Source organism: Callithrix jacchus, chromosome 8 (genome assembly GCF_049354715.1).
Source record: "Callithrix jacchus isolate 240 chromosome 8, calJac240_pri, whole genome shotgun sequence".
Taxonomy (NCBI): domain Eukaryota; kingdom Metazoa; phylum Chordata; class Mammalia; order Primates; family Cebidae; genus Callithrix; species Callithrix jacchus.
Window position 1 is genome coordinate 85,575,172 of NC_133509.1, and position 13,921 is coordinate 85,589,092.

Below are 13,921 nucleotides of genomic sequence, written 5' to 3' on the forward strand. Positions count from 1 at the left end.
AAAGCTCACGGAGTACAGAGTATAAATGATGAGCACTTTAAACCGCAGGCTAAATGCATGTGATTACAAGTGAGACTCGTTATTGCATATGACATTTTACCTTTCTGTGATACAGAATTTTTGTTTTGAAGTTTGAAAAGGGGTTAACTCTTGCTAAGAAAAATGTGAAAGATATTGTTATACTAGAAAGCCAGAATGCACCACCCTACCACCCCCAATACCAGCAAAGGAAAAAAAAACACTAAAGCAAACCTTTCTGGAAACTGTAGGAAATAAGATTAATAAAATAGAAGTTCAGTAAATGTACCAAAACTCTGTTAATAGCATTTTTATCATTGATCTCTAAAAAACAAACAAAAAGAGAGATAATTATTTAATCCTATAGGATTTCTCTATTACAGATCAATCAAATCTTTTTTTTTAAATAAGCTATTCGCTATATATTTTTTTGCTTTCTAAATCCTGTCTCACTGAATGAATTAGAATAAGGGAGAAACAAATAGAACAAACCAAAGTTATGGAGAAAGTATGTGTGTGAACTTTATTTCATCATGAGAAAATTACTTCTGTGCAGTAACAGAGAATACTGATATCTACATGGTGATAGGTTTTTCTTTGTATTCAGATACATACCTTATATTTGTACACAATATATAAAATTCATGGAGGAAATTAATTTCTACAGTACAGTTTCTTTGTTGGAAGAGAACGTGTTCCGTTTGTTTCATCTAGAAAATGACCCCCAGTTCTGTGATTGTGGTACCAAGGATCGCAGTTCCAATCCTGTAATTTATTAAATTAGACACCATAATCTTATGAACATTAAAAGAAACTGAGGCGCTACATCCTCCTGCAGGATGAAATGAGAGACGTAAGTGCTCAGGCTGTTATGCTAATAACTGAATTTTAGCAGAATAGTATGATTCCCATGATGTATTATGAATAGAAATAGTTTTCCCGCAGATCTGGTAACACATATTAGCAACATTGCTGCAAATTTCTCTCTGCTCTGCAGGCATGCACTTCACTCTTCAATCAAACCACCTTGTACACACATGGGAAATGAGGTCATCACCAGCAAGGGCCTTCTGCATTGCATCTAGGAAAGACTCTTGGAGGCCTCTAGCAGTTATAATAGTATTCTGAGAAAAAAGGCAACTGCTCTCAAACTGATAGGTCATCCCAGAGAAAAGTTGCTAAAATGATAATTCTGGGGGAAACTCCAGCTACCACATCACTGTACTCCAAATGGGAACAGGTCATGGGCATTTTCCCTTAGCATATCCTTCTCTTGGAATAGCATCACTCAGAGACTGACAACTCCTCCCCAAAGCACTGTTTTAATGGCTAGGGACCATTCATCCTTGCTGTGGGATTCAAAATTGTGCTTGTTTTTAACCATGTGAAGCATTTTAGGGTGACTAGCACATGCTGAGGTTTGTGGAAAGTGGGGAAAAATATACCATCATAGTTCTTTTAACTAATGTCTTGAACAAAATCGACATAATTAATTCTGCAGAGGGAAGTTACAGAGCATCCTGGTGAGGTGGGGGGTGACTTCTCCAATTAAATGACACCCCAAGGTGTCACAATGCTTTGGCACCAGCCACAAATACCTCTTTGTACGTTTAATTTCATGTGTCTTGCTTGCTCTTAAAATGAAAATGTGAAAAGCCTCAGAGGTTATATCTGGCCATCAAATTCAAGCCTCTCATCTGAGACACATTACTTGTCTTTGATGACCAAAATATTTAAAGTATAGCTAAGAAGAAAACGTTCTCTAGAGATGAACCTATACGGTAGCCTTAGGCAGCCTAGCCAAGACTGGAGGGACTGACAAAGGTGAAAATAGTGGGTAATGTGAAGTTGCTGGTCTCTTCCTGTTTGGTGCCCACAGGAAGTCTCAATCCTGGTGCTGACCGCTTCATCTTTGGGTATGAAACGGAGGCGGTCTGAGTGGGTAAGCCGGGAGTGGCCAACAGGCCCTCTCTGAACAGCGCTAGCGCCCCACACTCATTTGAAACACATTCAGTCATACAAATCTGCAGCTGGAAAGAACCTAGCCCCACCCTCAGAACAAGCAAGTACTACAGAGCAATCTAGAATCACCTGGGCAAAACTGGCACATGATGTGTATCGGTGGAGAATGGGAGCCTGCTCTAGAGCCTAGATACATTTGTCTTACACACCAGGGGCACAGTCAGGCCTTCATTTCTCAGATTCTTCAACTGCAGCTTATTTAGAGTGTTATCAAAGGAAGCCGCCGGCCCGAGCCATTTGAATTGCCGATGTGGAATCTTTGGTTTGATCACATCCACATACCATAGGCTCTCTAAAGGCAGGAGAGGAACAGCGGCTCTGTGTAGAATGCAGAGCAAGTCATGGAAACACTTCAGGAATGTGGGCAGTGGTGGGGTTACCTCCGGGCTTGCCAGCCACTTTAGATGCCACGCAGTTCTCGCTCTGAGGGATACTGCTGAAGGGCCTTACCCTCGGACGTTTGGAGGACCAGGGTCTTGCTGTATGGGCTGACTCCTGTTTTGTTGAAGGCCTTGACACGAGCGTTGTATGTGCTGTTGAAGTGAAGGCCATCCACGGTGCACATTGTCTCCTTCCCCACATACACCTCCTGAGAGTCAGCAAACAACAGGAATGCACTTAGCATGTACCCTTGTGAGGGGTGAGGCAGGCAGTGCCACTCAATGGCTAGGATCAAGAGTCCTGGGCTCATTCTGATCTAGAATTGAATCCTGCCAGATATTGGGCCATTTAATTTACCTTTTTAGCTTCAGTTTCCTAATCTGTAAAATGGGATAATAATATCCACCATATGTGGTTGGTGTGAGGATTACTTAATGTCGTATAAGCAGATTAGCATTATGCCTTGTGTTCAGCATGGGCCAGGCAGCCTAATGAATGGTAGTTATTAGCAGCAAGGGCTTAAAAAAATAAAACTGAGTGTTTATAGTTAATAGATTACACCTATTAACTTGGCATTGATACAGTATATGACCCCTACTAAGTTCCTTATCCATCAATATGGTTTGTAAAAAACATGTTTGAAACCATGACAACAGGAAGGTAGTCTCTATCCTGTGTTTAGAACTCCACCGAAAACTTCAGGAACTGTCACAAAGATTACATGCGAAGCCACAGGGGGATAGGCTTTCATTGCTGTACAGAGGGAAGGGGGAGGAAACAGGGAAAGGAGGAAGAATGACATTTCAAAGGCTTAAAATAAATCCTAGCATAATGCATCTTTAGCTTAGGTTAGGCATTTGCCACCCTCTTCAGCTGTACACATGGCAAAATTATGCTGATGTAATGAATAAAAATAATTTGCATTCAAAGCATAGCCTTAAAATGATAACTCTCTGGTAGGATACCAAGAAGATTGGGGTCTTGGATTGCCCATCAGTTTCTTACTCCTGCTGGAATAACAAAAATTGGAATCTTATGCCCTCTCATTCAGTGCTTCTCAAACTTTACATGCGTCTGAATCACCCGAGGATCTTGTGAAATTGCAGTTGCTGATCCAGCAGGTATCTGGGGTGGAGTCTGGGATTTTGCATTTTTAACAAGTTCCCAGGTGAAGCCAGTGCTGCTGGGGGAGGACTGCACTTTGAGTAGAAGAAAAAGTCAAGACAAAATAAGAGAATTAATTTATCTAAAGAATTCAGAAAAACAGGAGAGTTTCTTTCCCAGGAGAAAAATAAGACAATAAACGGAAAAGAAAGGCCCCGAAAATGACACAGGAACTGAAGAGACAAAGTCAGGAATGAGAAACTGACAAATAGGATTTTACACACACACACACACACACACACACACACACACACACACACACACACAGCAAAATACATGAAATGGAACCTGAGGCTCTTATCTCGGAAAGAAAGAAATGAGATTTTATCATGCCAATAAATCAACATATATGTAAATAAGGCTTTTCTATCAAAAGAGAGAACCTTTGTTCTTAGGGAGAATTGTAGAAGACACAGTCCCCGCTCTCAGGTACTTAAACCTAGTCGGGGATCAAAAACACATTCGGGAAAAGGGGGCCTTAAGAGTCTTTGCTCTTGAAAGCTAGTGGCCCAGGTTTGGCCATTGATGGCCAGAAAAAAGCTTCATTTTCACGGGCCCGAAATTTTTTTAGACAGTGGTCTCCTCTTCATCAGTGAAGGAACTGGCCTCAGTCCCCTGAAGGGCTACTCCCTTGGGAAGCTCCAAGCATCAGAACTCCCAGGCAAAATGAGGATGGAAAGTAGGGTATCAGGGAGAGGATGGCTGAGAATGAAGTTCTGTATAAGAGAGAAACAGACACATGCTAACAGGCAGTGGCATATGGGAAGTACCACGGCCATGTCTTACCAAGAGGCCATCCTGTCCTACCTTCAGGGGGCAGCATGCACTTCTCAATGGGGTTAGGGCTTCCTTGCCTTGGGGAGGTAACAATCTTCTGGCACCAGTTCTATCTGGTGAAAGGCCCAGAAAAAAATCATAGAACTGCGGAAACCTTTGCTAGAAAGACTTCTTAGACTAGGGCAGCTATAACAGGAGATCATTTCCATTAACAGGAATGCCAATCAAAGACATCAGAAGCTGTGGATTGCAGAAAAAAATCTTGGACAATGGTTAATTATATTATTAACAATAGGCAATGATGGTAATAATAATAGCTAATAATGCATGCTGGCCATGTTCTAGGCAGCATGCTAAAAATTTTGTATGGATTATCTAATGGACTCTTAGCAACAAGGCATGAGATTCACACCATTGTTATCATCCCTCTCATTAGTAAATGAGGACCTGAAGACTCAAAGGGGTGATAATTAGGCACTGTCCACACAGCTAAGGTAGAGACTAACTTGAATGCAGACAGTCTGACTCTAGTACAGCATGTACTGTCTCTTAAGAAAAGTAGGGCAGTTTCAGAGACTGCTCCATCCACCTTCATGGTACAGGGAAAAGGCAGGTTTCTGTGAAGGGCAGGCAGGCCTTGCCAGGATGGCCTGTCGTCAGGAGAGAAGGGAAGCCAGCCCTAAGACTCCTTGGCAGGACCTTTGAGAGAGTCACTGGTTTGGGTTAAGAAGTAAGTAGTGGGCTCTCTACTGACCCGGAACTGACCACCGTTGCCATCATCCAGCTCCAGAATGTATCCATCGGCGGGCACCGTGGACAGAGGTGGCTGTTTCCAGGACAACGTAGCGCTGTTGTTGTGGGTACAACATTCCTCCAGCTGTAGGATAGGGGTTGCTGGGACTGGAGAGGAAGCTAAACAGAAATTAGTGTAACTCTGGCTTCTGTTAAGCTGCAGATATTCCAGTACCTTAGAATGACAAACATCCCCCTGATAAACACGTGGTTAGAAGTAGCTAGCCCGGGGTGCACAGGAGAACTGAACAGGATCCTTCACAGAGTCCCCGGGAATCAGACTGGCTCCTGAACTGCTGTGAGGCCTTTTTCTAAGCATCCTGTGGCCCTTCCCACCTTCGCTGTTGCTGTTGGAGGAGAGACAGGCATATTCACAGAATTGCTCTGTTTTCACCCCCTTGAGCACTGAAGACATCATCCTTAAAGGAAATGTTTTACATGGTTCCAAGTGAGATCAAACTTCTGAGGTACCTGAAATCATTTTCTCAAGGTAGCTATACCTCAAAAACAGCACTAGGTCAAGCCTACTCATTTTCGGGTTTACAACACCCAACTGTGAGCCTGGGAATCATGAGGGACGTGGCCTGGGGGCCTGAAGCATGACAAGGAGGCCCAAGATGTCTTTGCAGCCACGTGAGAGTATGTCATGCTGTTACGAGTCACAACACCCCCTTGCACATTTTATACTGTGACTCTTTTCTAGTACTTAAAACTGCAAATTAGTTCAGCCCTCAGACATATTAGTTATATCAGTGCTACTGAATATTAGTAATAATATTATTTAGTTACTGAATAATTAGTTACTGAAAAATCCCAGTTCTTCATATGTCAACTCAATATATGTAGCTGGGAAACATGTTTTAGTTACTGAGTAATCCCAGAAATATTAATTACTGAATAATCCAGTTCTTCATATTTAAACTCAATATAAGTAGCTTGGAACCATGATTTTAACAACTGTTTAAAAGATTTTTTCAGCACCAAAACATTGATTTGTTATTACTATTACTTTAGCACTTTAATAACAGGAAAGAACAGCTTGGACCACATCCAGGGCATTGATTTAATTCAGTGCCCAAATTGTTCATCATGGAAAACCTGGTATGCTGTACCAAAATTGGACTCTGTGTCTTGTGCACTGAATTAAATCAATGCCTTGTCAGTCATCCCAACCAAAACAGTGTTTAATTTTGCAGCAGTTTAGAAAACAGGTTCTATGGTGGATAACCTAGAAAACAAAAGCAGTGACTGTAATATAAGAAATGAGAAGGTGAGGCTGGGCAACTGTCTTATACTTAAGAAAAAACTGTGAGATATTATAATAAAGTCATGTCTGAGCTACTCAATCGAACATAGCTAAATCAAAATTAGTGTCTGTTAAAATTGGAGGCAATCGGTTTAGGAGAATAAATCGTGTTTTAAGTTTCAATGGCACAGGGTTTAGATGAAATCTTATCAAAGAGCTATGGCTACTGTAGTGTCAGAAGCCCAAGAAATCCAGATTTGGAGGAAAGGAAATAAATTCATTGTCTTGCTCAGTAAATAAACTACAGGACTGGTTGGAAAAGAAGGACACAGAACACAACTCCTTCTAATGAGAATATCTAGACATAAATAAGCATTACTCAGGAGGTATAACTGGAGGATTAACTTTAGGTCATATAACTACTCGGGACTTATCTTTTAATTTAAAATTTGTTTTCTTTATTAAAATACATTTTAAACATATTTACTGTGGAAGAAAAATACAGCAGGTTTAGACAAACCATTCTTTAAAGGGCTTGTAGAGACATGAATGATTCCCCCTGGGGGATATTTATTCTTAACTGTCCTTATTAGTTAGCACCTACCATGAAACAATTCCTTAGACTCTTATATTTCATTAGCTCCATATTAGTCTTTCTTTTTCCCTTTGTCCATGTTTCAGGCAAGTCTATATTTCATCAATTACAAAAATCAAAGAATACTATCACAGATGGTTTCAACTTAAATCATGCAAATGCTTACAATGCCTCTGATAAGAAACTCAAATGTACCTGTGTAGACATAGGGATAATTAAAAGAGTAACTGAAATACAGGATGTCACGGGTAATTAAAACATCAGAACTTAATTTATAAGTCCTTGGTGGATACAGTTTTAAAGACCAAAAGGATTTAAAAAAAAACGTCTAGATTCTCAATAATCTTCAGATCTTGATATTGTCCCCGATTTAGACAAATTAGCAAATGGACAAAAAAGCAAAGGGAGTGGAGAGGAAAAAAAACACAGAACTAACCCAGAGATACTTGCATCTGCCTAAATCTATTCCTCCGTGTGCTGAGAATTCGTTTTCCTTATTTATCCCCAGTGATGTATACAAAAGGCATATATGACAAAATTACAGCCTCATTAGCAGAGACTCAGGCTGACATTCTAGAAAAAGAGATTTTATGGGCGTGTTATGTTATCCTATTTAACTTCATTAGGCACAAAATACATGGCTTACTAGAAATGCAAAGTATTTTCCAATTGATGTATCTTTTATCGTTTGGAAAAGGATAGCATTAGAGTTCCTGGACTGAAATCTAAGGAAGGGCATTGTATTTCATTGAAACTCCTGTTACTGGGCTGTCATAGCTAACTGGATCTTTACCCTTTCGTGATTATTCTGGGGCAGCTTTTGTTTTTTCCTTAAGAACGAATTTTTCCTGACCTGATCAGGGTTTTAGCATTTATGTTTCTTTTAGTCTATAAAATCAACTTTTAGGCTAAAAATTCTCCTCTTAAAATACAAGGGGGCAGTTATTCTTACTGACTTCCTTAAAGAGGTCTGGCGGAGCTGTGGCTCAAAATTAAAATTTTTAGTAGCAGCTTCTTATACCAATGTTTTCAAATGTCTTCCCTTTTTAAGGCCACTCAATTTCAAATTTGATCTCACATTTTCTTTGTTTGTTTAATTTTTTTCTCTAATCTTTCAGATTGTGAACACTCACAATCCTCTAGAATTCCTCTGTGAAAGTGCACAGGTGGGTGGCAGGGACAAGTGAGAAGAGAAGCTGGGCTCCCAACCTCAAAAGGGAACACTAATCATAAGCAATGCTTTCAAGCACTTTACTGAATGCCAGGCAGTGTGGTGAGAGGTTTACAGATATTCACTCATTTAATTTTTATGACAATCTTATAGAGAGGGTATTGTTATTATCTTTATTTTGCAGCTGAGGAAATGGAAATAGTTTCCATTGTAAGGTTTTACAGCTCGTAAGTGGCAGGACTGGCATCTGATGCCAAGCAGCCTAGCTCCAGGGCTGTGTGCTTAGCATGGCATCACACTACCCCTCTCCAGTCTGGTGTTTAGCAACAGTGTACTGGAGTAAAGTCTCCATGTCTAATTCCCCAAGTTTCTGTTTCCTACAATGTGAACAATAAAGATTCCCCAAATGAAGATTTCATCTTCACAACTATGGTCGTCAGGAAGGCAATTTTACTGCATTATCTTCTCTGAAGGTTCATTTGTTGGCTGTCATTCCCCTTCACGGTGGCTGAACAATACAAATGGCATCTGAGGAAAGTTTAGGCTTCAGCAGAACTACAAGCTGTTTCTGGAAAGCTATTACCGGTACACTATTGAAGATAACCCTGAATGCATGTTTTGAGTCCATGCATTTCAGGCTAACTATCAGCATGAACAGATTACATGCAAGTGTGTGTGCTCATTCTATCCTGGCTAACCCTCTGGCAGCTTTCCCCCTATGATTTATAGGAGATTCTATTCAGATCACACTGTCCTTGCCCATGACCTTGGTGCATACACAGGGCTCTTACATTTAACTTGAGTCAATAAAAATAAATACACCCTTAGGTGAGTAGAGGCACTTAAAGGGATTAACAGCGAATGGTCTAAGAGCTAAAAAGGCTTGGTGGACTATTAGGTCATTGTTTTGTCCTGGTTCAGAATGAACAAACTGGCATTTCATTTCAGTACCATCTTGGGATTCTCTGTGTACTTAGACAATTCTGGGTTAATATTTATTGGTGGATGAAGTAGGTATCTGAAATCTCTGCTCAACCAAACAGTAAAGCCCTTGGCTGACTATGAAAAGATTTAAAATTTCCTTCCTGTGACCTGGAAAATAGCTGATTATACAACCTTAGAATTAAGTGGAAAATGTTTTTTAATTACTCTCTAATAAAAATAGAAGACAAAGCTTAATATGTTGTTTTCTATAAAAGAAAGGTCTGAAAGATCAAATGCCACTCCCTGTACTCTGGAAAGACAGAGATGATTTTCTAATCAAAATACAACCAGAAAACGTGCCATTACAATTTAGGGATATTTGAAAAAAGGTACCAGCTTTCTCCAAATAGATCTCTATTGCTTGAGGGTGGTGTAGAATCAGAACAGGCCAGTTAAATCCTTAGCTAATACGAGAATAAAACTTTAGATAGCGCATTCTCACTGAGTAGTAGCTATTCTGAGTGTAAATATGCAAAAGCCAAATGCAGACCTACTTCCTTTGGTATCAGCGACAACAACGCCATCTATGATGAGCTTTTGAAACCAGAGATGTTTGATAAAATTCTGAGTCAAGAAGTAAACCAATATATTAGTTATCATTTTGAGTCAGAACTTGAAATGCATACTTTAAATATATTTGGAAATATTTTAACTTCCTCCTGTAACTAACTTAGCACAATTAGAAAATATATGTTGAGGCTGGACACAGTGGCTCAGGCCTGTAATCCCAGCACTTTGGGAGGCTGAGGTGGGCAGATCATGAATTTGAGACCAGCCTTGACCAACATGGTGAAACCCCCATCTCTAATAAAAATACAAAAATTAGCCAGGTTTGATGGCGCACACCTGTAATTCCAGCTACTCAGGAGGCAGGAGAATCGTTTAAACTGGGAAGGCAGAGGTTGCAGTGAGCCGAGATTGTACCACTGCATGCATTCCAGCCTGGTGACAGAGCGAGACTCTGTCTCAAAAAAAAAGAAAGGAGGAAGGAAGGAAGAGAGGGAAAAAGGAAGGGAGGGTGGGAGGCAGGGAGGGAAGGAAGGAAGGAAGGAAGGAAGGAAGGAAGGAAGGAAGGAAGGAAGGAAGGAAGGGAAAAAAAGAAAATATATATTGAATTACATGCATGTATTGTTAGTTTCACAATGGATGGATTACTTTAGCACCACTCCAAATGCTACTTCTTTTTTTGAGGTGCAGTTTTTTGACATATTTTTTACTGACAAGTTGTTAAAGTGCAGTTTATTAAACTGACTAAGAATATCTTTAAAAAATGAAAAGATTAACACTACCACAGGAAAAGTTGTATATATATTAATAGATATTACAGAGGCCAATAGAAGTCAGCTACAGCCAGTCAAGTTCTATTGTGTCAGGACCTTTGGCTTTTTCTTTCCATCACAAGCATCTGACAGATGAAAATTATTCAGATTCTAAAGAAGACTGGGCTCTCACTGAATTAATTAAACTCAATGAGCACAAAGCAAAGCATATAAATTAGTCAGGCAGAGTGATAATAATCAGAAGTAAATTAGATTAGACAAAGTGTTAAAAAGAAAATGAAAATGAAATCCAGTATTATACCAAATGGCCTGTTAGGTTAACTTCATGAATAGTTGTTCTGGTTTTGTGTGGTTTCAGATGGATTTATGCTGGGAGACATTCTGTTTTGGTCCTGAGAATACTTGGTATTCTCTGCTGTATGTGCAGACTTGAACAGACTGGACAAACAGCCTTGTCCCTCTTACTTTTGTGTGCAGTCCTAAGTGGCTAAGTGACAGTGCTTTAGAAATGTGGTCTGTGATGCAGAGAGCATGAACTCGCAGTTCCCATACCCAGTGAAGGGCCTGTTCACTTCAGCTCAGTCTTCACCATCCTGCCAACTGGCCTGGACTCCACTATGGGCAGATGGACATGACTCAGAAGGCCAATGAATTGGGGAGGAGAGGGTTCTCACAGCTGATTAAAGCATTTCAAAGCCCTGAGGCTTTTACCCTCTAACTGCCCCCTCCTCCTGCTCCCTCACCAAGGCTAATTGGGTTAGCTTATTTTTTCCTCTTCCACCAAAAGCCTTTCTTTGCTCTTTTGTGACATATTTTTTCCTCCAAGCTACTTGTGACATACCTTTCAGTGATTTTTATGTCATTGAAAGAACTGGGAACAGAGAGAGGCTGATCCAGGGGGATTTATCTGGGGCTCTATATTTTGTTTAGGAGGGGTTTATTTTATAGGCTACCACATTGGTATTAAAAATATTTTTTTAAAGAAAGAATTGCTACAACAAAAATGTAGATTTGTTAATAATAAGAGATGAATTCACTTATCCATTTAAGAAGCCTCTCAGTGTGGCACTAGCTTTATAGCACCAACTAGAAGTCGGAGTTGGTTCTCTAGCCACGTTCCCTGACTTTGAATCCTGACCTTGCCACTCAATAGCTGTGTGAGCTCAGGAAAGTAACCCAGTCTTCGTGTGCCTCAGTTTCTTCAGTTGTTTACTAGGGTTACAAGAATAAAATGAGTTACATGTATAACACTTGGGAGAATGTTTGGTTTGTTAGCACTCAATAAATGCTAAATATGTTTCTTACTGTAACAAAGCATGCTTATTTCCAATCTATACACAACTTAAAATTTATGAAGCCTTCTTCCCAAAGGAACACATATTAAACCAAAAAAAAAAAAAAAAAAAGGAGAGAGAGAAAGTTGAAAATAAAAGAGAGCAAAAATCCATTAAAAAGTTGAGAGATGTACTGGTACCAAGTACTGGAATGCATGTAACTGCATGATGTGGACCCTAAGTAGACAGCCCTAAAGCTTGCTGGTTTATATAATTCTCTTTGATAAAAGGATGCAGGTAGCTTTTTCTTAAGAAACAAAACTTTTAAAGCACTGAATGCTAAGAGTCATTTACTATGTGGATGCTTAAATTAGGAGCTGCAAAGAACAAATCAATTTCAATCTAAAAAAATATGCAAATGACAAAATTATAGGGATACAGAAAAGATTAGGGGTTTCCAGAGATTAGAGGTGGTGGAGGGGAGGGTATGACTTTAAAAGGGTGGCAGAAGGGAGATCTTTGTAGTGATTAAACAATTCTGTATCCCGATGCAGTGCTGATTATATGAATTCGCACATAGGATAAGATGGCATAGAATCATATACACACACTGCTCAGTGTCAGCTTCTTGGTTTTGGTATATTATAGCTACAAGATGTAACCATCAAGGAAAGCTGGGTAAAGGGTGGAAAAAATTCTTACTATTTTCCTAACTTCTTGTGTATTTCAAAACAAAAAGTTAAAAAGAAATATTCTTCAAATGGGTATTACTTACACTGCCATAAAAATGTTGTTATGTTGTTGCATGGTTGGCTTGAGTTGTATTTTTCTTTGAAAGAGTCATTTTCCTTAAAATATTTTCAGTCCCTACCCAAAATCTCAGAGAGACCTTGCCATATCCCTTAATCACATAATCCAATTTTAAAGTTTATATCAAATGTCCATTTTCCTTCCAGGCTTGCATTTTCCTGCCAGTATTGGCAGGCCAACTGTGATCCTCTCAAATTCCCACTGAAACTGTGATCCTCTCAAATTCCCACTGAAACTGTGATCCTCTCAAATTCCCACCGATCCATGCTCATCCATTTGCTCACTATCTCTACCCATGTGGAAGCAGTCATTTCAATTCTGGACTCCCCTGATTTATATCAATATTTCTGGATTACTTTCTATGCCAAGATTTCATTTATGTATTGTAATGATCTTTTGCTCTCTCTGCCTTCCTCTTTTCAGGTCAGCTGTTCTCTGGTCCTTAGCACTTGAAGTCTCTAAGACTCTCAAAGAGGCAAGCATTGAGTTGATCTGAACTTATCCAGCTTGCTGAAAGGTATAGGTCACACATTTATAAGGGGACATTTTCATTACATGATAAGTTAGGAGCCACTCCAGATTATCGTCACATTAGCCAAAGGGGTACTGATCCTGTTTCAAGCACCAGCATCCACTCAGGATGTTGCTCTCTGACTCGGAAGATGCAAGGACATACCTTTCACCTGCACAAAGTCGAGCTGGTGGATGGATTGCAGCAGAGGGCTGTTGTCCAGACTCAAGTCAAAGTCCGTGGTCATCCTTGGAGTGAGTGTGCCTTTACCCCACTGATCCTCAGTGAGGTGCACTCTCCTTATGAGGGCGTCAGAAATCTAATCAGATCAAAAAGACAACAGCCTAAGAAATACACCACCACACTCGAAACACAGAACTGCTCCTTGGCTGTCCAGGAGCATTACTCCCAAACTGCCTTGGGACTCATACCCTGACTGCCTCAGTGCAGTTGGTGAGGAAGAACCCACTGAGACTAGGGTGACCCATGATTTCAAGCAAATCTGAACACTTTTGTGAGTTAGGGGGCACTATAAATAATTAGCAGGTGAGCCGGGTGTGGTGGCTCACGCCTGTAATCCCAGCACTTTGGGAGGCTGAGGCAGGTGGATCACGAGGTCAAGAGATTGAGACCATCCTGGTCACCATGGTGAAACCCCACCTCTACTAAAAATACAAAAAATTAGCTGGGCATGGTGGCGCGCGCCTGTAATCCCAGCTACTCAGGAGGCTGAGGCAGGAGAATTGCTTGAACCCAGGAGGCAGAGGTTGCAGTGAGCCGAGATCATGCCATTGCACTCCAGCCTGGGCAACAAGAGCAAAACTCCATCTAAAAAAAAAAATTAGCAGGTGTTAACTGATCTAAAAGACAAATATGAATATATGATCATGCTATTT

General features: G+C 40.2%; 1 protein-coding gene across 15 annotated transcripts in view; it reads right to left on the reverse strand.

The window, feature by feature from the left end:
• TRIM9 (tripartite motif containing 9) overlaps positions 1-13,921 on the reverse strand; it is a 125,277-nt gene that overhangs the window by 20,467 nt on the left and 90,889 nt on the right. For 8 of the 15 annotated variants that reach the window (XM_078334910.1, XM_035260504.3, XM_078334906.1 and 5 more), the window contains exons 5-7: positions 13,191-13,344; positions 5,117-5,262; positions 2,491-2,629 (exon numbers count right to left, since the gene is read on the reverse strand). In XM_078334910.1, coding sequence (XP_078191036.1) covers positions 2,491-2,629; positions 5,117-5,262; positions 13,191-13,344 — 439 coding nt within the window. Of the gene's footprint in view, positions 1-2,490; positions 2,630-5,116; positions 5,275-13,190; positions 13,345-13,921 lie in introns of all 15 variants that reach the window. The other 7 variants (XM_035260506.3, XM_035260503.3, XM_078334908.1 and 4 more) reach the window with 1 other exon arrangement.